This window comes from Leopardus geoffroyi, chromosome C2 (assembly GCF_018350155.1).
Source record: "Leopardus geoffroyi isolate Oge1 chromosome C2, O.geoffroyi_Oge1_pat1.0, whole genome shotgun sequence".
NCBI lineage: Eukaryota > Metazoa > Chordata > Mammalia > Carnivora > Felidae > Leopardus > Leopardus geoffroyi.
Window position 1 is genome coordinate 95,311,031 of NC_059333.1, and position 27,519 is coordinate 95,338,549.

The 27,519-nt window shown below is 41.9% G+C and overlaps 1 protein-coding gene across 11 annotated transcripts in view; it reads left to right on the forward strand.

Moving 5' to 3' along the window:
- The window catches only part of TNIK (TRAF2 and NCK interacting kinase), a 396,267-nt gene extending 369,480 nt beyond the window's left edge, over nt 1-26,787 (forward strand). For 6 of the 11 annotated variants that reach the window (XM_045502990.1, XM_045502979.1, XM_045502982.1 and 3 more), the window contains 11 exons: nt 968-1,132; nt 3,404-3,515; nt 3,774-3,860; nt 4,354-4,524; nt 6,458-6,601; nt 9,554-9,688; nt 13,869-13,969; nt 16,462-16,611; nt 18,334-18,493; nt 18,742-18,881; nt 21,019-26,787. In XM_045502990.1, coding sequence (XP_045358946.1) covers nt 968-1,132; nt 3,404-3,515; nt 3,774-3,860; nt 4,354-4,524; nt 6,458-6,601; nt 9,554-9,688; nt 13,869-13,969; nt 16,462-16,611; nt 18,334-18,493; nt 18,742-18,881; nt 21,019-21,102 — 1,449 coding nt within the window. In that variant the 3' untranslated portion in view covers nt 21,103-26,787. The remainder of the gene's footprint in view (nt 1-967; nt 1,133-3,403; nt 3,516-3,773; nt 3,861-4,353; nt 4,525-6,457; nt 6,602-9,553; nt 9,689-13,868; nt 13,970-16,461; nt 16,612-18,333; nt 18,494-18,741; nt 18,882-21,018) is intronic. The other 5 variants (XM_045502983.1, XM_045502984.1, XM_045502985.1 and 2 more) reach the window with 1 other exon arrangement.
- Nucleotides 26,788-27,519: the final 732 nt, after the last annotated feature.

Below are 27,519 nucleotides of genomic sequence, written 5' to 3' on the forward strand. Positions count from 1 at the left end.
CCTGGGATCTTTGAGAGGAGGCTTTGTTTCGCAGAGCAGTAGTTTCCAAACTTGTTAGGTCATACAATCCTATCAGTAAAAATTTGAGAGCATGCCACTTAATTGCAGTGTATTTATTTGTAACTCATGCATTTGTCCTACTTCTCATATTATATATATTACAAAATACCTTGAAAAGACGTTAAAAAGGGATGCTATACAAAATAGTTCAAATACTGTTATTGACTATTCCTTGTTAGTCATGACGACTTCCGTTTTTTACTGCAAGGCACCATACTTGCCTGTAAGAGATTCAGTATTCAGAGTCAGTAGCAGACACACACCTGTAGCTTCAAATAATCTGTGGTTTATTTCAGTACATTTTTTTTGTAACTCCTGTCCGATCTGGTGAATTAATCATTGTTTTGACCTCATGACTGACAAAGAGCCCTATGATCTGGGCAGATGGCATCTCTGCGTTTTCTTGGCGTACATGGTATGTGGGTTATTAGTATTATCTCATCCCAGCCTCTGTGTTTCAGCAGTATTTTAGGTCATGTATGTGTCTTAGGGGTTCGCATCATTGTAACCTGGTAATATACCTACAAATCCAGTCAACGGTGCACCCACAGGCACACACACACACACACACACAAATACTGCAGGGGAGAACTGTGCAAATGCAGACCTCAGGAGCTCAGCCCCTCCGCCTGCCTTCCCATGGGAACTCCCACTTCCTGTGTGACCCTGACTGCCCTCATGCAGAAGCAAAAGGCCGCAGGGTCAGTCCATATACTAAGCGTGAACAAAGTTTAACTTCTTTTTTATTTTCTTAGTAAAATATAAATGTAAATGTTATCTTCCGCACACCCCAGCAGGTCCGTTTGGGGACTGTGCCTGTGCTGTGTGAGGGGTGACACCACTCGGTGGCCTTCACCCTCCCTCTCTAATCCCTCTCTGATGCTCCCCATGTGTTGTGCCCCCTCAGACGTCTGGAGAGAAGAAGCGGTCTGGCCACAGTGACAGCAATGGCTTTGCAGGCCACATCAACCTCCCAGACCTGGTGCAGCAGAGCCATTCCCCGGCCGGGACACCAACCGAGGGCCTGGGACGCGTCTCCACCCATCCGCAGGAGATGGAGTCCGGGACTGAGGTAGGTGCTGGGCAACTGGAGTGACGGCTCTGTTCTCCTGGGGGTGCGGGGGGTGTCGAAACCCTGCTGTCTTCAGGAATAAGGCTTTGTAAGCTCCCTGAGATGTGTTGGTTCGGTTGCTATATAACTATTTACGCAAATACTTTAATGGACGAAAATCATGGAAGCTGAGGGGTAAAAAGATCTGATACCATCTGGCCCAATGCCTGTTTTTACAAATGACAGTACTGAGGCTCAGAGAGGTTAAGTGACTTGCCCATGGCACACAGCTAGCTGGTGACAGATCTAGGACTAGAACTTGGATTTCCTATCTCCCAGGCCAGTGAGAGAAACTTTAGCCTATAGAGATCCTATAGCCAACGGTTGAGGTTCATGTTTATATTGATTTAGTCAAACTAGGTGTGACTTAAAATGAGGTTGAAATTCTTTGTTAAATGAAAGATAAAAATCAATAGATAGATAGGCTCTCATCCATCGTCCTAAACTCCAAATTGTGTGGGAAAGGGAGAAATGGGATATTTAGCTTGCCTGTATAGAAACAGTCCCTGGAGACAACCTGAATAAATACAGTCTGTTAGGCAGTGCTCGTAGGTGTAGTTATCCAAGCCCGACCAGTGGATGAGTTCATGGGGCTTGGTCATGTTTCATGAATCACATGGAGGCCCCGAAAGAAATCATGAAGCATATGCCCTGGTGTTTTTGATGCTGTCCACACATTAACTTTTTATGATACACCCTTTGGATTCTACCTCAAGGGAAAAAACAGAGGTGCCTTGGGAGGCCGCATATCCTCTTGTGGCTTCCCACAGTGTGGTCAGGTTTCCTCTGCCTGAACATGTCTAACGGAACCTAGAAGAACCCCATGGGATTGGACTCCGGTTCAAATTCTGCTGCTGCTCCAGCTCTAAGTGGGAATGTTAGTACCTGCCCCACCTCCTTCGCAGACTTCTTCTAAAGATCAAAGGAGAGAATGTATGTGAAAGCTCTTCATTTGGAAGGAGTCTTACCTTGTAGAGGGTGAAATCATTTTAATTTCATAAGGTGGAGGGAAAATCAATTGGATCTTTGCGGTTTCCTCCGTACGTGTTTAGGGGTCCTGAGATGTTTTTATTTATAAATGGAAACCTGAAAATAAAGCTAGAAAGTGAAAACTCAGTTAAAGACATTTGTCTGAAAGGAGATATTCTGATATTGAATGCAGGTCTGTTTGTGATATTAAGAGGACTTTTTTTTTTTAATTTTTTTTTTCAACGTTTATTTATTTTTGGGACAGAGAGAGACAGAGCATGAACGGGGGAGGGGCAGAGAGAGAGGGAAACACAGAATCGGAAACAGGCTCCAGGCTCCGAGCCATCAGCCCAGAGCCCGACGCGGGGCTCAAACTCACGGACCGCGAGATCGTGACCTGGCTGAAGTCGGATGCTTAACCGACTGCGCCACCCAGGCGCCCCATGAGGACTTGAGCATAGTAGAAGGAATAGAGATGACAGACAAGATGAGGAAGTGGTTATTGTACCTTCTTTGGCAGAGCTGAAATATCAAATTTCACCAGGTGAAGCCCTGATATTTAGTTTGCTGTTGCCTAGTCGAGTCTGCCTTCATGTCTTTATTGAGATTTATTTTTTAAGCAAACCCTCTGTGCATTGCCTGCAAATCTAGTATCTTCATGAAGTCCCTAAACAAGGCATGAAAATAGGAGTATCCTTTTAAAGCGACCATTCTGGGAGGGAAAAATATTCAATCCCTGGATGAAATTGTCCCTGAATTAAAGATTTTAAGGCTTCTTGAGCCGACACCAATCCACCTGCATCACCAGGTCAGCTTACAAGGGCCCAAAGGCTCCAAGAGGGAGACTTTGGTGGACCGGATGTTCAGGATGAAATGCTGCTCTGTGGGCATGCTTACTTAGTTTCTTGTGTCAGCTTTTCTTAAGACCATTTGGTCAATATGCGATTGTTTGTACTTCAAGGGAGAGATAAACTCTGTCATCACGGTCATCTTACCATGTGGTCCAAAATATAATTTGCCCCCAGCAACTCTTGCAATCTGACAATTAATGGAGCCCTGCAAAGGCAGAATGGCCAGTGAGTAGCCAGCACCGGGAGAAGCTCTGGAGAGAGAGGCACACCTTGACTCCAAGGGTCAGAGTGTGAACAAGCTAAATAGATTGAAGAATCTATAACCATTCTAAAGCCCAAGCAAAGTATTCTTGGCATTGTTCATTCCTGTAGTACTTATCTGTTCTTCTTAATCCTCTCGCCTTTCCATTAGTATGGCATGGGGAGCAGCACAAAGGCCTCCTTCACCCCCTTTGTGGACCCCAGAGTTTACCAGACATCTCCCACCGATGAAGATGAAGAGGATGAAGAATCATCAGCCGCGGGTAAGCGAAACTGCCCAGATGTTTTAGAAACAGCTTGGTTTTCCTTCCTGGTGTGACCTGATAAAGAAATGAATTATTGGTTTAGTACTTAAGCCATTTCCTGCTTAGGTCCTGTCTTAAAGGGAGGTTGGTTTTTTTGTTTGTTTGTTTGTTTGTTTTGTTTTGTTTTTATCATTATTATTTTTGTAGGATTTCTAAAACAAATATCTTTGTCTCCCATTTTTTTTTTTTTCATCTCTTCTATTTTGCTTCTGGTAGGAACCCAGAGGTATCCAGGGGCCCTGGGAAAAGCTGTTCCTCAGAGATCTCCAAACTTACCACATACTTCTCAAAAGCAATTTCTGGGTACAATGCTGTGCACGCAGTAGACACTTAATCAGTGCGCGTTGGGTTGTGTTGAGCTCTAGGTGTGTGCTTCCTACCGCACAGGTCTGGCTGATTTAGAGGAGAGCCTTGCTTTCTGGACTTATGCAGCTCACTAATCATCAGGGGAGGCTTAGGCTAGTCTGTCAGTTGATGATACGGAAGTTTAAAAAGTAAATCTTTCCTGCAGTGTTCTATGAGATGGGGGTGGTGTGTATGTATTCTCTAAACTACCCAAGTAGTATCTTTAAGTCTGTTTTACTAATGGTTAAAATCCTGCTTCTGTGAATGACTTATAGTGTAGTCTACTAAAAAAAAAAAAAAGTATAAAATGTACATAGTTTCAGAGTTTCTGTGCCTTTCCCTTAATGCACACTAAACGAGGAGAAATCATAGTGTTTTGAAGCCCCTTCTCCGTACCTCCACTGGTTGTTTTTTAAGATGCCACTGACTTCTCTGATTCTCTTTCTCAAAGCTCTGTTTACTAGCGAACTTCTTAGGCAAGAACAGGCCAAACTCAACGAAGCAAGAAAGATTTCAGTGGTAAATGTAAACCCAACCAACATTCGACCTCACAGCGACACACCAGAAATCAGAAAATACAAGAAACGATTCAACTCAGAAATACTTTGTGCAGCTCTCTGGGGTAAGTTCTTCTTTTTACCACTCGTTAACACATCGACCCTCAAACATTAAAAACCTCTGGAGCTTACTATCCGAAGAGCAATGGTTGAATCAGGGTGTCGAGTCCTGACTTGAGACCATCTTGGCCTCAGGAGAAATCAAGAGCAATTTTACATGTAGCAAGAACTGATAGGGCCGCCTGAGTGACTCAGTTGGTTAAGCGTCAGACTCTTGATTTCGACTCAAGTCATGATCTCACAGTTTGTGGGATCGATCCGCATGTCAGGCTCTGCTTGGGATTCTCTCTCTCTCTCTCTCTCTCTGTTCCTCTCCCACTCTCATGCTTGCACACACACACTCTCTCTCAAAATAAATAAACATGAAAAAAAAAAAAAAGCTGATAACCTAATGCCCAAGATAACAAGATCAGATTCAGAAATGACCTTGACACATAATAGTGATAGCTAAAGTCGGCTGCTGAACCAGCTACCATGTGCTACACACTATTTGTCCAGCACTGTGTGATGTGTCCCCCATTCTGCCTTGTATGATCTATGCAATACCCTGCAAGGGGAATTAGATATGACCCCTATTCACAGCAGACAAACCAGCCTAGAATGTTTTAGTGAATTGCTGAAGGCTAGTAGTAGCAAGAGAAAACTGGAAAAGGACAACAGATGATGAACCTTCCCTTTTAGTTCAAAACATCAACCTACGGTTCTTATAAAAAATGATGCACGGGTTTTAGCTGACCTCAAACTCAGTATAGTTGGGATGAAATTCTGTCAAAGTCCTGGTCTGTGTTACTGCAACCATCACATACGGATGAAGGAAGGACGTGACCCATCTGTATCCATCTAAAATACTAAGCCTAGTTTGGGGCACCACAATCTTATAAGGACAAAAGCATTTGAGATGTTTGGGGAAGTAGATGAAGCCTGGAAACCATTTCATGGGAGATGTGATGGAGGGAATAAGGCACTGTCCTCTGGAAAAGAGACAGAAGACAAGATGGCCATGTTTGATATTGAATAATTTGTGGACAGAATAGACATGTATGTTACTCAAAAAAATACATGTACAAAAAGCAAGAGAAGTCACAGAGTTACCTGTTTGTGAATATAGTTCAGTACACAGCGGACCCTCAGTGTGTTGGGGTGTGTGTGTGTGTGTGTGTGTGTGTGTGTGTGTGTGGTGTGGTGTGTTACAGGGGCAGGTGGGAGTTACTTTCTAGGGATAAATTTTTAGGATGCCAACTATCCAGACAAGACCACTTACCTGCTAGAGCTTTTCTAATAGGGATGATTGCATGGGAGACGGGCTGGGCTAGGTTTAGATACCTGAGTGGTCCCTTACAGCCAATCTTTCTGCAACTCTCAGGCTCTTAACACCTCACTTGCATTGGTTTGTCATTTCCCTGACAGACAGCAGAACCTTGAGGGCATGAGACGTTTGTAAGCTTTTGTGTGAGAAGGAGGAAGGGCTTTTCTTCCAGTGGGGTATGGACATGGGGCCCTCTGCTGTATGGTGAAGGTGGGCAGGTTAGAGATCACTGCGTGGACAGGGGCGGGGCTGCACCTTGGAGAAGTCTTGAGGTGGGATTTATAGAAAGAGCCCAGAAAGGGATGGGTGTTACAGGAAAGGAATAAAGGTAACGATGCTAGTGTCACAGCTGTGCCCAGAGCATCTCTTAAGAAGGACTCTATACTAGGTAGTAAATGGCCAGATGTAATGAATGCTGCTACCACTTTATGAAAGAGAAGTAATTTCATTGCCAGAGGGGCAGTGATTTAATTACTATGGCAGGGCTTCCACTTCTTCACTCCCTCCTGGGGTACCTACTTGCCCATTAGTTTATATTAACAAGGCACAGTTTCTTAGGTTTTACAGGGACCCCAGATGCAGAAGGTTAAAGCAATAAAAAGTCAGTCTTGGGGTGCTTCTTATATTTGCAGGTGTAAACCTCCTGGTGGGAACGGAAAATGGCCTGATGCTTTTGGACCGAAGCGGGCAAGGCAAAGTCTATAATCTGATCAACCGGAGGCGATTTCAGCAGATGGACGTGCTAGAAGGACTGAATGTCCTGGTGACGATATCAGGTATGTTACTGGGATGTCACCGGAATGACCAAGTCCTCTGAGTCTACACAGGTAGGAAAGGCCATCCCCTCGGTTCTGAAAAAAACAGTAAGCTCTGTCCTTCCCAGCTAACAGTGACATAAGAAATTATAGCAGGATAGCCAGAGAGATCACTCGGGTTTTGTAACTCCGGAGATACTGACCTCCAAAGGGAAGCCTCACACCTCTGCACGATCTCTGAATCAAGGAGAAGTACCACAAAGGCTGTATGTTTATAGGCCTTTAACCTCTGCCAGGGCTCAGCAAGGATCTTTTGAAGATGTCTGAGCTCCAGTCATTGCTACCTACTCTCAGGTGGAGAATATCAAAATGTAGGCTTCTCAGGGTGGGAAATTTTATAAGCAGAAATGTCTCTGGTCTCTTTTCTCTCAAGAACTGTTCTAGCTTATATTCCACTGATGCCAGCAAATGCAGCTGGCCCATTGGGTGATTGAGTCTGCAAAGAGATTCAGATGTGGGAATCATTCCTGCTACACTCTGCAGCTTTCTGGTTCCCAAAAAGAACTCAAAAAAATTAAAAAAAAAAAAGCCTACACAGAAGTGAAGTTAAAAATGTAACAAGTTAACCTTTTGACAAGGTTAAAAATGTAACCTCAAGGAGCCTGTATTTATTGAACGTTCTTTATGATGATCTTTGAAGAAGTTTAATCAATATCCCTTTTCCCCTGCCTTCCCATCCCACCCAGTATGAAACCACTGCACCTCTGTGCATTAGAACCACTTGAATGGATGGGAGAAGCCCAGACCAGTGGGGTCAGAATGCCTGGGAGAAGGGCCCAGGTATCAATAGCTTTCATAGTTCCTAAGTTGTTTCTAATGCACCGCGAAGTTTGAGAACCAGGGCTCTATACTCAGCCATCATTTCACAAAGAGAAAACACAGGGCTACTGGGTTCAACCTTTAATAAAGTTTAACTCTTGAGCTGTATTTCCATTTTGAAAAACTACCTTCACTTGATGCTACAATTCCCTCTCTCTTTTGCCATTCCACAAAAGTTTCATCTCTTTTTATTCTCTCCAAATAAGAGTTAACTGAGTAAATTGTTCTTGTATTATCATTCGAGTTTAATTCAATGTAGTCTTTTGTTCTTGCTAATGGCTTTCTTGACTGCTACACCGGCAAATCAAATTTAAAACCATACAACTGTCACTCACCTACCGAAAGTGGAAATGATACCAGAAAGTTCACATTCTGGCTTCATTATGTTGTTAGTGACATATCCCTCTTCTTAAAAAACGTAACCGTCTCCTCTTATCATGAAGTGTAGATGGGGAAAGTGGAAAACGAAAATAGGAGCAAATGATTCTTGAACTGCCCTCCGATCTGCATTGGCACAGAAAGGAGGAAGCACTGGCCTTTCTGCCCATCCTAGCTGTTGGGATCAATTCTGGGCCTCTGTCTATAAAAAGGAATAGCAACTACACAGTGACTTCCTTCATTTATGAATGCACTCTCCTGTCAAATCCAGTGTGTAATGCTTCAATACATTTTCTTCTTCTGGAACTCCTGGGCAGCTTAGTCTGTTAAGCGTCTGACTCTTAATTTCGGCTCAGGTCATGAACTCAAGGTTCATGAGATCGAACCCAGCATTGAGCTCTGTGCTGATATCACAGAGTCTGCTTGGGATTCTCTCTCTCCCTCTCTCTCTCTCTCTCACTCTTTCTCTCTCTCTCTTCCTGCCCCTCCCCTACTCATGCACACAGGCTCGCTCGATCTCTCAAAATAAATAAATACACTTAAAAAATAAAAATAATAGATAAATAAATTTTGGGGGCGCCTGGGTGGCTCAGTAGGTTGAGCAGTAGACTTAGGCTCAGGTCATGACCTCACAGTTCATGAATTTGAGCCCTGCGTCGGGCTCACTGCTTTCATCATGGAGCCTGCTTCTGATCCTCTGCCTGCCTCTCTCTCTGCCCCTCCCCCAATTCTCTTTCTTAAAAATAAATATTTTTTTAAAAAGTTAAAAAAATAAATAAATCTTCTTCTTATATATATCACATCTGTAAAATATAAAACATCTTTTGATCCCTAAGAGAAATCAAGGGAAAATAAGTACCCAAGAAGTCGAGCCCACAGGCCTAAATGTCTGATCACTTAGGAAGAGCCTCCCCAAGGCACGTGTTCTTATCTGGTACTCAGATGATCTCATAGGGTATATTAAATTTTGCTCCTTGTGTACCCCTCAACATTTTTAAGATGTTTTCTTATCACAGAATTCCTTACCCCAGGAGCGCTTTACCAACGGGAATGTTGTATTTTCCAAGTACACATCTCATTCTCTCCTATTTTTGTTTAGTAAGTGATCTCAGAATCATAAACGTGTCCAGGGTTATCTTGTGAGCCCAGGTCACCTTCATTAATTGTTTCTCTTGTCTCTGTATACAATTCTTTTGTTGTTGTTCTTAGGTAAAATAAAACTACCACGAGCTGTCATCTTTAAAGTAATAGAGGAGGCGAATAAGAAGCTCTCCGTTAACATATGTTGTTAGGTTAGAAAGTGAGGGAAAAGCAGTCACACATAAGCATAGTAAAATGTCCAGTTATCAACGCTCCTTCGTGTAATTAGATCTAGAATGTTCTGGAACTCTGATCAACTATTCTGTTACACAGTTAGGTCTTGACACTGCCCTTTGCATTGAGAAGAGAGAGTAAGAGCAGCTTGCTCAGATAAGAAACAACCTGAAGGTAAAGACAAATTATAAAATGGTTATTTGTCCAAAACACTTGGAGGTGTTTTAATCATAAGTCTTGGCATAGGCAACGCATGACGATGCTGGGGACACTGGTTATTGTGCCTTTACACCATACACAATTGTAAATAAAATAAATGAATTAAATAAAATCGAGATGGGGAAGGACTGAGAGAAAATGCTGTCATAGGGGTGTGAAATTAGAGCTCTGTTATTTCAACAGGAAAAAAGAATAAGCTACGAGTTTACTATCTTTCATGGCTAAGAAACAGAATACTGCACAACGACCCAGAAGTAGAAAAGAAACAAGGCTGGATCACAGTTGGGGACTTGGAAGGCTGCATACATTACAAAGTTGGTAAGTGTCAAGATGTGGACTTGTTTACTCAATCAGAATCATTCCATTTTTTTCCAGTCAGGTATTGATGACGCATTTGTTATCAGTTTAAGATGTTGTTGGAACTTAAGGTATACTTGCATTATTTCCAAAAACATCAGATTGATCAAGTTCAAAGAGTACATTCAGAATAAAGTCCTGTGCTCCAGTTTAAACATTTATGTCCACTCCCTTCCAAATACTCATTAAAATAACAATGAAGGACTAAAAATGCCATAAACCCACAAGGACACGGGACCAGAAGAAGAGAGACCAGCAAACAAGAGATATCAGCAGAATCGAACAAGAACAGTTGAATGACGAGGACCTAACCTAGATGACCAGGAAATGCTGAAGTCTACATCTGCAGTGAGGAACAGCATCAACATCAATCCAACCACATAACTGAACCCAGGAAGGCCCAGGGTCTGAGGCCCCAGGTGTATCTGAGATAGAGGTGGAAGGAGGAACTGCAAATAGGATTGTTGGATGGGTGATGACCACAAGTCCTCCCCCACTGCAACAGAGGATGAGAAGTTGCCACAACCAATCTGAATTGTGGGAATACGGCATTGCCAGGAAAGACAGACAGATACACACGCACGCACACACACAGACGCACCCCTTCTAGCCCTGTTTAGCTCCCAAAGTGTTGGCGACCATACTTATATTCCCAAGCAAGACTCTGAAAGATTTGTTTTTGGAGAAACTAAACAGCCGGAAAGAAAAGATGTTCAGGTACTAACATTTGAAGTGCCATGAAAAAGCTTGCTATCTAACCACCCACACATGAAGCCTGGCAGTGAGTAAGCCCACTACCTGATGTGGGGACATCCGCTAACAGGAAGGAAAATTAAACAGAAAGAAAGGACGGTAGACAAAACAAAGATAATGAGGAGTGAAAAAAATTTTAAAGAAACTTTAATAACCTCGGGGAAATTAGAAAAACTCTTTCCAGAACAGAAGCATAAGGATCATTAAACAGAACATTGGAGCAGGGTCAGGGGAGGTCATTCAGAGACCAAGAAAAAATCTTAGAGATTAAAATATGCTGGTAGGGATAAAAAGTGTAAGAAATGTATCGGAAGATAAAGATGAGAGGTCTCCTAGAAAGCAGGACATAAAGAATGGGCAAGAAAAGGTAAGAAAGTAAAAGGATCAATCCAAGTGCTTCAAAATCTAAGTAACATGAGTTTTAAGAAAAAGAAAAGAAATGGAAAGGGAGGAAAGTATCAAAAAAGAAATATAAGAAAATTTCTAGAATAAGGACTTGAAATCCCAAATTTAAAAGATTCACATAAGGGCACCTGGGTGGCTCAGTTGGTTAACCATCTGACTTCAGCTCAGATCATGATCTCACAGTTTGTGAGTTCAAGCCCCACGTCAGGCTCTGTGCTGACAGCTCAGAGCCTGGAGCCTGATTCAGATTCTGTGTCTCCCTCTATCTCTGCCTCTCCCCTGCTCGAGCAACTCACTCTCTCTCTCGCTCTCTATCTCTCTCTCCCTCTCTCTCTCAAAATTAAATAAACATTAACAAAAATTTTTTTAAAGGATTCACTGAGTACCTGGTATAGTGAATGAAAAAAAAGATTCACAGGAAGATATATTAACATGGAATTTTAGTACCCAGGAAATGAGGAGGTCCTTAAAGCTTCCAGATTATAATTAAAAAATAAATAGTTTATATATAATAGGCACAGAATTAGGTGACTTGAGATTTAGCAGCAATACTAGAAGATGGAACAAAGCCTTCAACTAGTATTTCATAAACCATCTGTATTAAATAGGGTTCTCCAGAGAAACAGAACTAATAGGATACACACGTACACACACACACACACATATATATATATATATATATATATATATATATATATATAAAGAGGTATATAAATATAAACATATATACACAAGTATGTATGTGTGCATATATGTGTATATGTGTGTGTATATATATGTGTATATATGTGTATGTATGTATATATATATATAGAGAGAGAGAGAGAGAGAGAGAGGTTTATTATAAGAAATTGCCTCACACAATTATGGAGGCTGAGAAGTCCCAAGATCTGTAGTCAGCAATCTGGAGACCCAGGAGAGCCAGTGTTTAAATCCCAATCTGAAGTCTGGAAAAGACCAGTTTCCCAACTCAATAGTCAGACAGGAGGTGTCCTGTCACTCAATCTTTTTATTCTATTGAGGTCTGTAATAGATTGGATGAGGCGCATCCATATTGGGAGAGCAGCCTGGTTTACTCAGTGTACCCACTCAGATGTTAATATGATTCAGAAAAACCCTCACAGACACACCCAGAACAATGTTTGGCCAAATATCCGGGTACTTTGTGGCCAGTCAGGTTGACACATAGAACTTAACCACCATGCCATCAAACTGCGAGTCAATTTTGAATGTTGCATGAAGACACCTTCAGATGTGCAGGTTCTCCAAACATTTATGTTCCATACCCTATTTCTCAGGAAACTACTGACTGATGCGTTCCACCAAAATAAAGGAATAAACCTAGGAATCCAGGTAAAAGGTGAAGAAAATACCCAGAATGAGGGGGAAAGAAATTTAGATGACAACTCTACAGAGGCCTAGAGAGAAGTCAGTCCAAGCAGAGTAGAACAAGGAGCATTCCAAAAGGGATGCCTCCAGGAAAAATAAAATGTGACTAATAGATTCCCTGCCATGTGTGACTGTACCAAAGGCCTTTACAGTACCAGCAGAAAGTCTATGTGGTCAGAGATAGGTACATAGACAATAAGGAAGTGGGAAAAAATGACAGAAAACCAAAAAGGAAATGTGGTTGTGGCATACTATTATGTGTTAGCTGTGAACAATAATAATTTCAACATGGGATCTTGATTTCACCAAAAATTTAAAATATAACTGTATCACAGGTGTGGGTGAGGAAGAAATGTGTGTGTTTGAGAGAGAGAAGTGCAGAGAGGAGACAGTTCTAATCAGCTAAATCTGTTCCATACTCTCAAGTCGATAGATAATATCTATAATGAAAAAAATCAGTAAAATTATAAACATGTTATTTAGAAATATGGAAATAAGTGGCTGAAGAAGTAGTTGAAAGTATATTAAAGACAGAATATGTAAACAGAAGGGAGAGCTCGGAGAGCAAGAATTAAGTTCGTTGCCCTGGGCTGTCCAGTTTCTTTAGGACACAAGTATTCTGTTCATCCAGGTATTCAATAAAGTAAATAACTGCTGAGAGTACTGTGTTAGCCTATTCAGGTTGCTACCGCAGAATACCATGGACAATAAGAGTCTATTTCTCACAATTCTGGAGTCTGGGAAGTCCAAGAGCAAGGTGCTGGTAGACTCAGGGTCTGGTGAGGGCCTGCTTCCTCATTCATAGACAGCTGTCTTTTCGCCACAACCTCATGTAGTGTCTGGAGAGAGGGATCTTTCTAGGGCCTTTTTTATAAAGGCACTCATCACTTATAAATTCCTAATAATTGGAATTCAAATTTGAATAATAAGCAAATGGCACACTTTATGTCTCTACCCATTTGCTAATTTTTCTACCATTTGGCCATACCAGCTCTCAGCATCTTCCGTGTGGGTGACTATGAAAGCCAGGCAAGGGAACAGGAAGGCTATTAGGCAGATTCTTCTTACAATGAGTAATTCACATCTAGACCTAGTGATTAAAGAGAGTCCTAAGCCTTCAGATGAAGAGCTTTCAGTGTAAAGCCAAAGACCCCAAGCATCTGCAGACCGAGTACTTTAAAGAAAGTTCAGGGGCACCTGGGTGGCTCAGTTGGTTGAGTGTCCGACTTCAGCTCAGGTCATGGTCTCGCAGTTCATGAGTTCGAGCCCCGCATCAGGCTCTGTGCTGACAGCTTTCTCAGAGCCTGGAGCCTGCTTCAGATTCTGTGTCTCCCCCTCTCTCTGCCCCTCCCATGCTTATGCTCACTCGCTCGCTCTCTCTCTCTCTCTCTCTCAATAATAAATAAATGCTAAAAAAAATTTTTTTAAAGAAAAAAAATGAAGAAAGTTCAATCTGTATCTATGAGCAGATCTCACACCAAGAGCATCACCCTCAATTATAATGTATACTCCCATATCGTGGCTTACGCAGTCAGTAATGCAAAAACCTGAATAAGTTGATATACTCTTTTAATTCATAGTTTTTCTATTACAGTTAAATATGAAAGGATTAAATTCCTAGTGATTGCCTTAAAGAATGCTGTGGAGATATATGCCTGGGCTCCGAAACCGTATCATAAGTTCATGGCATTTAAGGTAAGTGGGCATGTGATTATCTAAAGAAGGGATTTTTTAGATTTTGGGTTCCTACCAGTTAACAAAGTGATCTGTCTCACACATCGACCAGTACCAATTTTTCTATATATAATAAACCCCTTTTAAAAGTATAGGAACTCTGGGGCGCCTGGGTGGCGCAGTCGGTTAAGCGTCCGACTTCAGCCAGGTCACGATCTCGCGGTCCGTGAGTTCGAGCCCCGCATCGGGCTCTGTGCTGACCGCTCAGAGCCTGGAGCCTTGTTTCCGATTCTGTGTCTCCCTCTCTCTCTGCCCCTCCCCTGTTCATGCTCTGTCTCTCTCTGTCCCAAAAATAAATAAACGTTGAAAAAAAAAATTAAAAAAAAAAAAAAGTATAGGAACTCTTATATAGATTTATTATTCCAAAAGCAAAGACTAAGCACCAATCAATGCTATAAAGTTAGTCAAGTTAAAATTAACTGGGAGGTGGGGGGATAGATGAAAGGGGAAAAAACTGGGGTGTGCCCTCCCTCATTTCAGGTCTATAAATCATCATCTCCTAGGGACATTTAGTATGGGATGGTTACTGAGCAAAGCATTAGTTGTGATATTAGGCAACGAACTTCATTATTAAGCCACCTAACTAGGGTGCTCTCTGATATGTCATCTGAAAAAGGCAGACCGATGGCAGCACCAAATCTCAAGGATGAACCATGTCTCCAAATCTTCTCATCCTTATAAGCCTTTTGGGGTAAAATCCCTAAAACTCACATAATGAGCATATATCCCCAATGTTACCAGACTTCTCTGAAATGAATACTGAATGTGGTTACATACAAATGGCTTGGTTTCTCTGCATTCTGCTTTTTCGTTTTTGACCTTATCTGAGTCTGTACCCACCATGGTTGGATCAACCTTCATGGCACTCAGCAAGGGTGTGATGAGGATATGCTAGTGTCGTGGACCCCAGCTCATGAAAGCTGACCCCTCCCCCCAGATGCTGGAAGGACCAGTACTTGCTAGCACTCTGGTGTTTACAGAGCTGCAGAGTCTATCCACAGCCCACGTGAATTTATCTTCTGCTCCTTGTCTCTGTCTGCCTGTGTCTCTCACTTTCTTTCTAGCGCATTGGCCCTCACTTTTTCTCCCCATCCTTGTGACTGTTGTCTCCCGTTGACCCTTTATGTACTCCTTCTTGCCACTTATGCCATGTAAGGGCAGAAGCTGCCTTGGAAACATTAGGAGGCGCCCTTTGGGGCGGAATCACCCCACTCCTCTCCTGTTCCGTTAGTGCAAGGGGCTCGTTTGCGAGGTGCTCAGGAAGGCAGGTACATCAAAGGAAATAGGCTCCCCTCCACTTTCATGGAGAGAAATTTTTGGAATGTATTAAGTTAGTAATAACACTTAAGGGATAACTCCTAACTAAGCCAGAGCAATGCTGCTGTTCTGCCAAAATCTCTGTCCGTGAACGCTTTTCAGTCAAAGTTCCCATTCCCAGTCAGGTTGGGAAGTTACTGCTGTCGGTTTACCAGCCAAAATGCCACCTGTGGCACCCAGCCCGTAAGGAGGCCAGTGCAAAGACAAGGACTGGAGCAGGGAGGACTGGAGCTGGCAGGAGATGAGGCCAGAGCCTCCCCTAGTCAGAGACTCCTTTAGCAAAAGATGAAGAAAGGGCGCTCCGTTTGGGTGGCGATGGCCATATAGCTAAGGCACTTGTGGTTTCACAAAGTCTCTCCCAGATATCAAGACCCAATAAAGGTCGGCTGTGCAGGAATAATGGCAAAAGAAAACAGAGGAATGCTTGACAGCTTGTTGGGGCTTGGGCTCTGGATTCAAACACATGGGACCTTGATAAACTTGGCTGGAGCTCTCTTTTTTCCTTCCTAGTTAAGCCCAACTAGCCAACGTAAGTCATGAGTCTTATGATGTTCCAGTCTCCCCTGCCTTCTCTATTGCCCAAATCTAAGTCTCAGATGTCAACAGTAAGTTTAAAGAAGGTGCCAGTCTGATGCTCACTCACTCACTGAGGGAAAACCAGAACCAGAGCACGCCCGTTAATCCTCAACAGACTAGGCACAGAGCTGCCCAGCTGTCTACCCCAGGCTATCTCTGAAAGGGTAACGGCCATGCCTGGGCCCGGCTGTTCCATGGGGAGAAAAGGAGTCAGAGAGAAGTGACTGTACCTTCCCCAGAGGGAAAAGGCCAGAAATAAACAGGAAGAAACAGCAGCACCCAGATGCCAAGTTTTAAAGTATAATGACACTATCAGAACTGACAACGGTAAACCACTTTTCTGCCCTAGAGGACAAGGGGTAGAGAAGGGGGCACAAAAGGATGCTAGACCCTTCCTCCTAGAGCCAGAATATGAATAGACCTAAAGCTGAAAGAGAGATCTCCGGGACTTTCAGTGTAAGAAAATCAGATATTAACTTCCACCAGGCTGTGGCTAAAAGAAAAAAATTTTCAGATAACCTCTTTGAACAATGTGGACACTCATGGGGTGCTTTTTAAAGTCTTTTGCAGATCTCCAGCACAAGCCACTGCTTGTTGATCTCACGGTAGAAGAAGGTCAAAGATTAAAGGTTATTTTTGGTTCACACACTGGTTTCCATGTAATTGATGTTGATTCAGGAAACTCTTATGATATCTACATCCCATCTCATGTAAGTTCCTGGGAGCCCGCTGTCCAGGTTCTGTGTACAACAACGTGCATGCGGAAAGAGATTTGCTCTTGCAAATTTTTAGCAGAAGTCCTACTAATTTTTACTAATCGGTTAAGCAGATGGACTTTTAGCCTCCACTAAATAGACAATGCTTTTAATACACAAAACATGTGAATTTAATTTTTATGACTGCTTGAAACTGAGTAACACATAACAGCAATTCTTTGCCATGTATTAGACATGTCGTCTCGTTGGACTTTAGATGAAAATGCATATGATATTTTTCCTTCAGGGGCATAAATTGTGTTTTTGAAGCAAAAGTGTAGTAGATGAGTTCCTATTTTCAGTTTTTGAAGGGAGATGGGCTCATTTTACATGGGAAGTCAGTGGCCCCTTTGTGCTGTCTTTGTTGCTCTCTTCAACTTGAGGGGAGCGTCGTATAGAGGAATCAGACACTGGAGTGCATCCCCGGCATTAGCATGTACTCATTGTGCAGTAATGGGCACATTAGACAGTCCCTCCAAGCCTTGACTTCCGTATCTGTAAAACGGGGATTAAAGGACCTATTCCAGAGGGTTATCGTCAGCATTAAATGAGGCAACACCTCTAAGGTACTTGCCATAAGCCCCTGCAAATTGTAGTATTAATATTGCAATACTGACACATTGCCCCAAACCTGACTTTTAAACAGAAATGCCGCACATGGTTCCACTTATTAGGATTGGTGCGGTGCAAGTTGTGTTTCCTGTACGTAATCTCAAGGCTAACGTACCGTAGACGCTGTCAGGAAAATCTGAGGCCTGATCTGTTGCTGATTGGTATTTTGAGAGTTTAAAGACTTTACTGCAAAGAAGCGCAACAATTGAAAAAAGTTGTTTCAGTGCCTAACGCGCACACGCTGCCTCACACACACGCACGCAGCGTTCATTGCTGTGTCAGAGCTTTTCACACAGGTATGTGCAAACGCACACAGGACTCACGGCTCATGTTCTCAGCTAGGTGACTGGGGCCTCACTGTGAGCATCCTTGATCCTGTCATCTACCCAGCCAGGCAACTACTGGACCACCATGACATCTCGGCTCGGGGAAATTTTTTTTCTAAACAAGCCATTAATTTGCATTATGTAGGCACCCAGAAAAACATTCTGTGTTGTATGCTCATAGCCTATTTGTAGGCGTCTGTTTGGGTCCCACCCTTTGACCCCATTTAGGCTGTTCCCATTAGATTCAGTTGATTTTCATTCCCCTCATCTTTTTTAGAAGTAGATGGAAAACACATGAGTTTTAATGTCCATGAGACAGGAGCTCAAATCCCAATTCTACCACCAAATATCAGTGCAACTATGATCAATTTACATAACCCCTCTGACATGCAGGTGCCTCATCCAAAAAGATATCTACCACGGGGAGCTGTCCTAAGGACTAGGAATTATGCATGTAAAGAGCCCAGTGCTTGGCACATAGTAGGTGTTCCACAGTTGTAGTCGTTTGTTTTAGGAACAAGTGAATTGGATTCTCAACCTAGTGCCTAAGTTTGTATTTGTATGGTGGGGTATCTGACAGATCAGTGGTTAAATTAAGCAAAGCAGGGCAAAATGCCAGTCTCTAGAATGAAAAAGGGGGTGGGGGAGGGATCCTTTTGTACAATTCTTAGAGATTAATAGTCAAGGTGCTGTCTTATTTTTTAAAAAGAATAATACCTGGCCTTTCTTTGTCTCCTAGATTCAGGGCAATATCACTCCTCATGCCATTGTCATCTTGCCTAAAACAGATGGAATGGAAATGCTTGTTTGCTATGAGGATGAGGGGGTGTATGTAAACACCTATGGCCGGATAACTAAGGATGTGGTGCTCCAATGGGGAGAAATGCCCACGTCTGTGGGTAGGTTAACCATTCCTTATCTCCTTCAGCAGTTACACCCCCCAAATGAAACGAAAGTCAAGAAATGTGAAACAACCATTTGATCCCACAAAAAAAAAAAAAAAAAGTCTGTGAATAACACTTGTAAGACTTGCTTTGTCTGTTTATCTCAAGTCGTTTGTCATTTTTGTGGTTAAGATGTGAACAGATGCTGTGAGTTATTGCCCATCTAATGTTTTTAATGCAGTTTTGGAAATTCCTTTTGACAGCCTACATTCATTCCAATCAGATAATGGGCTGGGGCGAGAAAGCTATTGAGATCCGGTCAGTGGAAACAGGACATTTGGATGGAGTATTTATGCATAAGCGAGCTCAAAGGTTAAAGTTTCTATGTGAAAGAAATGATAAGGTAAATCCGTTTCAACATTTGCATTAGTGTTTGCATTTTAAGAGACCACCAGGTACCTGTGAAACCTTCATTTTCCTTTATACTGATTTGAATCACATCTGTGTTAAACAATCAATATTATCTTCAAATGGCATTATTTGGTTTGACTCACGTGAACCCTCAAAATATAGTATTCACATATTAAAAAAGACATTAAAACTTCCAAAAATTTCTTGTAAACCCGTAGTAACTTTTGTGGCCCACAGGCCTTGCGATGACTCAGCAGACATCCCAAATTCTCCCAAGCACTTGGGAGGCTTGGCCCATCGTTAATCATTCACACAGGGTCAGCTTCACACTCCACTTTTAGACTTGTCACAAAGTCACCATGGGAACCTAACCCATCACATTATATCCACTTTTAAATGTAAAACATTGGACATATAGAAATATAAACTTTCAAAAATTGTCACCCATTCCTTAACAAATGCACCATCACAAACTCAACTAGTGCCATGTCCTGTGTCATTCCAGCCATGTTTCTTCCGAAGTGTCATAGGGGGACTGTTTTGCAGTGAAATTGGTGGGGTCCGTCTGGCATGATCAGTGGCCTCAGAAGGGTATTCTTCGGCAACACTGCTTCTCCTTTGCCCTCCGTGTAGACCAACCCAGAGTGTTTAGTGTTAGTAGCTAAGCTGTGCTCATTTGCGAATTCATCCTTTGTGACTATGGCCAACTTAGAAATGCTGTCCCCCAAACAGCAGGAATAAACACTTGTAGTAAAGAATGTGATGGGTTGAACAGATGTACATCTCTTGGTCTGACCTGGTGTGGTCTGGATAGACAGTAGCTGTGGGTGGCACGGATGGTTCCAGGGCCTTACCAGAGTATGCCAGGAAACAGACCTGACCCCTGGCAAAACTCCAGCCCAATCCAGTCTCCGGGGATCATAAGACTAGGAGTGATCTGGGCATAGACCACCACGCTCCAGTTCATAGAAGACCCACCCCAGCAAGCCGATTTCAAGCCATGCCCATGCCCTCAGGAGCCAGCTGGGACCACACCAGTATCTGGGGCCCAAGGTTTAGAGCCGAGGGTGCACACAACCTAGAGAGAACAGCAGCCCTTTCTTTCCCCCATTGTGTTTCCATGGGTCCTCTGTACTTCCACATTTCGATTCATTGACCCTAACAGTAGCTGTACTTACATACGTAGCTTTAGCTGAATGCCAAGCATTTCCACAGAACTTTGTAAGAAGTCGTTGTTGGGAGAGACAACATTCTTCTGAAGGAGTTGTGGAAATGAGGTAGCAGAGACTTTACACTAGTGACAAAAGTAAATGCCTTGGACCAAAGTTTGGCGTTGGCTGATTGAAGGGCTAGGCCACAGCCCGGAATAGTATTTAGCTCGGGCAGTGGTTCACTGACATTCAAGCAAGCAATAACCCAAATTTTGCTCACTTCTCTTAGTTGTTTGATAAAATGATTTCACAGACCCACACCTAATGGACTGTGGTTCTATTAATGCCATTATCTCCTTTGGCCTAGGATATGCCTGCACCAGCTGACAAGCCAAGAGTTAACTTTTGGCATACCAAATGAATAGGCATTAAACACCTTATCCTATCTGATGACATAATTTTTTTTCGTAACTTTAAAAATTGAGAACTGAGGTTGTATAGTAGTCAGTAGACCCCAAAATTCCGCCCCCCCCCCTCCACTGACTTTGGGAATTTGAAAAGATTCCCTTCAGTCCCAAAGTCTGCCCTCTTGTCAGTATGGGAGAAAGCCTCTATGGCTTTCCAGAAATTAACAAAAGACCTGTTGTGTCCTAGGCCAGAAGTCTAGCACATTCCCTAGCACGAAACTCCCTTTTAAAACATAAGCATCCTAAGGGATGTTGCAAATCAATATATAGCCCCTCCCATGTTCCCGAAGGCCAGTACCACAATAAGTAATAGTAACAATCATAGTAATAAAGTCAGGAGTGTTTACAGAGGATGCACTGTATTAAAAGGCACTTTATAAACACCAGCCATTGAGTCTTAAGAGCTGACACATGGCAAGGATAGAACATGTGAGAGAAAATGGATGGACGGTTGAAGAAAAGAGGAAAAGAAACCATGCAGTTGAACTAACTTCTTTTTAATTTCAAACAGGTATTTTTTGCATCCGTGCGATCTGGAGGAAGTAGCCAAGTGTTTTTCATGACCCTCAACAGAAATTCCATGATGAACTGGTAACAGAAGAGCACTTGGCACTTATCTTCATGGCGTTATTTCTAATTAAAAAGAACATAACTCATGTGGACTTATGCCAGTCTAGAGGCAGAATCAGAAGGCTTGGTTGAACATCCCGCTTTCCCCTTTTCCTCTCTCTCTGCCCGTCCCAGTACAGCCCACAGTCCATCTTTCAGTGTTGCAGCCTGGTTGAGAAGGAGAGAAAAAGGTGGCAGGAATTTCCAGGAGATCCCCAAGAATGCTGCGTTGTCTGTGGACAGAGATGGACCATGGTGCCCTTCGGAGTTAGGGATAGAAACAAATATTGTGTGCTCTTATGATTCAGCTGTGTTATGGTGGATTTTGAGTTTTGTTTTGTTTTGTTTTGTTACCTTTTTTCTTTACCCCCTTACTTTGTAAGAATGGGGAGAGAATGCATACCGAGAAAACGAGTCTGTTTTTTAATTCCTTCTGCCTGCTAGCTTTAAGTATACGAGATGTTGTAAAATTTCCAATTTCAAATGGTGAGAGACAGCACAATAAATGTACCTTATCTCCTTACACTGAAGGCCATAATTGCATAGTGGGGTAATTTTAGAACTCTTTTGCCTTCACCAACCCAAAAGGTTGCTTTTTGATAGCAACTGGCTAATGAATTTTTAAGAGAAGAAAAATACTAGTTTTCTCCTCTTTGGGGAAATAGATTTTAAATGGCTAAACTACTAGCCTTAGACTAATAAAATCAACTACCATTTTTGTGAGTCTGACAGGCCCTGTTTTTATATGGCCCTGTACAGAATGGAATGTGTGTAACGGGATAGTAGTGCCATTGAGTCAAGTTGGCTCTAACGATTGAGGGACTCCGTAACACAACTTTCCCTCAGCTATTATGCAACAGATCAGGGCAAAAGATGGGATGACTGTTGGGGTCAGACAAAAAGAGCTTCTGGGAAACAAGCTAAAAAAATGTGTGTATATATATATATACATATATATATGTATATACACACACATATATATATACATATATATGTACACATTCTTTTTTTTAATGCATAAAGCCTCCAGCTAAGAGGTCACTTGCTTTGGGCTTCATTAGGAGGGAGACTTTGTCGAGTTCTTTCTGGGAATTGGGGAGTGAATGACATCCAAGCCCTGGTCATTCCCAGCTTTCTCCTGAGGGTGCCACTTTCTGAAAATGAAAACTATGACTGAAAAAAAATAATAACAATAAATGTTTCTGAGCTGCCTGTGTTCTCTCTGGGTTGGTGAGAGAAGGGACAAGACTACCAAGCCTGCCTGAGACACAGCGGGCACCATTGGTTCAGAGTTGATAGAACTTAAAAACAAGGCTTTGGCCAAATTTCTGAGACCCTAATCATTTTACCTTCCTCCAAATTACCCAACATACGGTAAACAACATTTGTGCAGAGATATGTATGTATTTAGTTCAGGTTGACTTGTGTCCTTATAAACTCTTACTCGGATGATTTGAACTTTTACGTGACTGTCTGGGTTTTTTTTTTTTCCAAAGCTACAAGCATGGCCGCCTGTGGTATCGAGGTGTTGCAAAACGATCTGTGTTGCGCTTCCTGTTTTAACCTACCTCGTTTTGTTTGTTTTGTTTCACTGTTCATCACAGCAGTGTTATCTCCAGGAGACATATAGAGAGCTCAACTGGCAATCTCAGGTGTATTTAATATTTTTTTAAACAAAACAGTAGTTGACCAAATTGTTCTTCTGGAAAAATTAAAAAAAAAAAATCCAACAACAACAAAAACAAATGTGGCTTATTTCTGAAGAAAACAATTAATGTAAACAGATTTTCTTTTTAAAGTCTGTGATCCTACTGATTTTGCCTAAATACATTAGCAGCTGATGTACTATTAATGAGAACGAAATACACGTTAGGAAAATGGAGCCATCTCAATCTGGTGGTTTAGGCAAACAGGGTAAGGGCATGGGGAATTATTCCAGTTTCTGAAGTAAATGATTCTTCCCCTCCTGTAAAGGTGGTTATCATTTGCATTTATTCTAAACAGGTAACACACAAGAATGGAATTGAGGATTATCTTCAGGTGATCACCAAGATGTCCTCACCATGGTCCCTTTAGCTCTCAAAAGCAATGAAATCCCCCCTGTTCTCATTTTTACTGCTGTGGTTCTGCTGCTGAACAATCTATCTTCACAAATTCCATGCAACAAATTCAGCAATAACTTTGTGGATTGAATTTAACAACTACTGTAATTGGATGCCAACGTGGACAAAATATATTGATTTGGGTCTCACCCCCAAATGCGATTGCCACCAGCTCTTTATATTGCTGCTGTGGTATTTTGAACCAGAAGCTTCTTTAAATTATGTTGCAAACTGATCTTTGTTTTTATGTTATGTTTTGTTTTTATTTCTAAGTGATGAGTTTGAAACACACAGCTTTAAATGATTTTTTTATTGTGGGATTTTGGGTACAGTTAAGAAATAAAAGGGAATCATTGTGTTTAAACATAAGGTAGTTTGTGAATGTATTTTTTAAAATCTAGAGTCATTGAAACAAAAACTCATAAAACAATATTAATGCAGTCTTGTTTACAGTATGTACAGTGACATAACATAGAACATGAGCTTTTTCTGGTGCCAACAACAATAAAACACAGACGTTAAACATCAAGCCATGCCTTCTATATTTTTGTACAAATATTTTACACTGAGTACAAGGCAAAACTAAATTTAAAAGGTCCCCTACCAAGGCTGTGTTGCTTAACAGATACCTAAATTACTCCTGGAAGCTTTTATCTTCAAGAATATATTTTCTTCCATCAGGACAGGCCGTAGCCCTGACCCGTGGAGACCCAGTGTGCCATGCGGAGTATTTCAGACTATTGTTCTCATGGCTCATAACAATCCTCAGCTTTCTGGTTTGTTTTCTTCCCCCTGCCCCGCCCCCGCCTCCTTTTTTGCCCCATTTTTCCCCTTTTCCCCCTTTTTTCTTTTTTTTGGGGGGGGGGGGTGGATTGTGCTTTTCATTCATGTTAATTCCATTTTAATAAAAATTTCTTTACTTTTGAAACCAGTTAGTTTCCGTTTTTAGTCTTAGTTCTTCCCGTAGGGGATTTTGTCAGTAGAATTGGCTCATTTTATTTTTAGTTTACAAAGAGAAACTGAGCCTTCCCCCCAAAGTAAGTTTCACTAGATCTTTTTGGTTCTTGTTGCTCTAAATTGATAATCATGCATAAATCCACTGAGCCTGCCCGTGTCATAGTCTTGACCCAGGTTCTAGCAGGTGGCCATCATTCTAGGGTGCCAGTCCGGGGAACCGTAGTATGGATTCCTGCTTCCAGTGGGTGGTAGAAACAGATGACCACTAGGATCTCAGTTCAAATGGTGAGAGTCCTCCCAAGGCCAGTTGCACTCTGACCACTGCCAGTGCACACAAGATAAATGAAGACAGCTTGCACCAAGTTCCACATAAAATTTATGGTTCTGTTTATATACACCTCATGATTTTTCTTGAAGACTTTTAAACGATGCTTCAAGACCCAGAGCTGCTTCATCAGTATAGATGATGGCACAGATGAAATCCCACAAGGCCAGTTGGACAGGAATTCCATTTTTCTTAACACAATGGCATCGCTTTCTAAGGTACACTTCTTACATACTTGGCATCCAGCACATGTTTTTCCAAAGCATCGTCGTTCCTGATTGTCAAGACCTACTAACAGTTTTCTGTCTGCTCTTGTGACTCATCGGTAATTGGTGTCTCTGGTCCCTCATGTGCGGTAGATTAGAAAGAGATGCGAGATTCAGGTCAGAGCCCTTTTGGTTTTGTCCGTTGCCAGACAAAGAAGTGCCTGAAGCCTGACCTCCCATTCCATGAAGTTAAAAAAAAATTTTTTTTCTCTACTATTATGTGTACCAGTTCCCATCACTGTATTCTTGAAATGTGAAAGAGCTCTTTGTGTTACTGGTGTGTGCTGTCTTTGAAAGTCCGCTTGAACAGGCATCACTTGCATTTGTGCTGATTGCTTTCAGATGGAAGATGTGCCACGTTGTTTTTAGGAAAGAAAATAAAACTCTTTAACCCAATGGAGGAGAACAGAATATCCACAATACACTGATAACAATCCTGAATCATCTTATCAAGCCCCTGATATTCCAAAATCCTTTTCTGAAAGTATGTTCTGGCCATCTCAACAGTTTCTATGAATTATTAATTACCTTTTAATTCATGCCTCACAAATTTCAATCTCACCGAATCAAACAAAGCACAACAAACCAATCTATAACTGGCTTCTCCCTTGAAACTATGTAGTCACAACATAAAACCCAAAAGTCTAAATGTGATTTCACTTACCAGCCAATATTTCTCAAATGCCACTACGTTTTGGCTCTGATCAGCATAGCGGCATCAGAAATCCAAAGGTGTGCTGTGCTTTCATGGGTCTCAAAACGGTATAAACTGAGCTCTTTTCAGAAGCCTCAGCAAAGAAGAAAATCCCTTGAGAACTTTCAGGTTCAAAACCGACCATTTGTACATTTCTACTAAGCATTTTCTAGTGTTGTTTGATTTTCATGCCGTCTCATTCTTGTGGGAATTTTTCCACAGACGACTAGAATATTTTTAAAAAATTGCAGTGTTAAACAGTATGAGACCATAACTCTCTGCTGTGAACTTTATCCTTCCAGGCCTGCCATTTCCGGAAGTGCCCGAATGCACCAAAACTAGAATCCCCATAAAAGCATTTTTTGAAACAAAAATCCCTGGATATGTTTTTGAGATATTTTAAATCTGGATCAAAATCTTAGACTCTGTGTCCGTGAGGCCAAACATTTGGATGAAGACTGAAAAAACAGACACACACACACACACACAGTTAAAAATAGAAATGTTCTAAAGATTACAGATTTGGGGCTTTGTGTAGATACCTTCAAACTAACTCACCTTGCATGACAGGGTTTGGTTTCGATGGTTTGTGTTTATCATCACGGCGTTGCATTGTGCTATTGAGGCAGAGCAAAGGCTCGTGGAGAGGTGAGTCTTCACCTACCAGCAATGGTTCATTATTTACATGACAACTACCCATGCCCCAGCTGCCCCTTCCTCTCAGTCTCTTCCCCTGGGGTTAGTGTTAAGGAATAGTAATATTGTATTATGCCTTGTTTTAAAACCTTAGTTATGACCCTGAATCAGAATTTCAAATGTTAGGTGACAGCAAGAAATCACAGCAGGGGAAAAAAAAAAATGACAGCTTGGATGAACTTTAAAATTGGATGTTGTGAAACTATTTTGGGGCGTTGTAGCTGTCTTATTTACAATGTCACCATAACCGTAGAGATGCCAGATTTACAGGATTGGGAAGGGAGACTATCATTTTGCTACGCCTACAAATGTCTACATGGTTTAAATCTCCGGTTTTCTAAAGTGTTTTAAATTGTCAAAAATATGCTGAAACTGGGTAAGTCTCACCTGTGTTAGGGTAAAAAAGAAAGTATTCTTGGTGTATTTTCTAGTCTGAACCTTTGGGTTACTTTCCAGTATTTCTTTTCCTACATACAAAAAGCCTTCAGTTTGTTGTCTCTAGTTGTTCTGAGCAGTATTTAGAAATGATCTGGTAGATTCTAAGCCAGAGTTTTCCCATAGAGTCAATGCCACGCCTTGGAATATATTATATGATCACTGTCAAAATGTGAGTAATAAAACATTAATAGTAGTAGGATGCCTGCTTGTCCCTCATTGCCCCTTCCAGACTGTGACCCACCCCTCGTAAGCACCCGGTGCTTTGAAGCTCTTGCCATCAACCTACAAAGTCCCTATTTACCTTCCTTCACTCCCTCTCATTGCTTAAGTATTTTCAGGTTTGGCTCACCATCACTGTCTCCAACTTTTGGAGATTCAATATCCACTTAGACAATCCTATAAATACCCTGGTTTCTCTGCTTCCTGGTCTTGTGTCGTGAAACACATGACCACTCTACCGCCTCCTTAATTCATAGCAGGCAGCTCCTCGTATTTGCTCTGGGTCGGTCCCCTCCAACCTCACCAAATAAAGGTCACTGCCCACAGAACTCCCTCCCTTTCCTGCATCGCCATTTTCCCCCAACCTATTGGAGGATTTCACTACATTCATGCTGCTACCTCTTGTCTTATAAAACACCTTGGCCTCCTTAACCCTGTTGAACCACCGTCTTATTTATCTGCTCCCCGTCACAGAAAAACTCCTCAGAGGGAATTATGTAAACTTACTGTCTTCAGTCCTCTTGTCCTTTGGTCTCTTGAACCAAATTAAATCAGGCTCTCGTCCCCACGGTAGTAGCTATTGCTAAGAAAAATGTATCTGCATGCTGTCAACTGCAAAGGTTAGGTCTCTGGCTTCATGCTTTTGACTTCTCTGCAGTCTTCAACACAGTTAACACCTTCTTTCCTGAAATACTTTCTCAGCTCT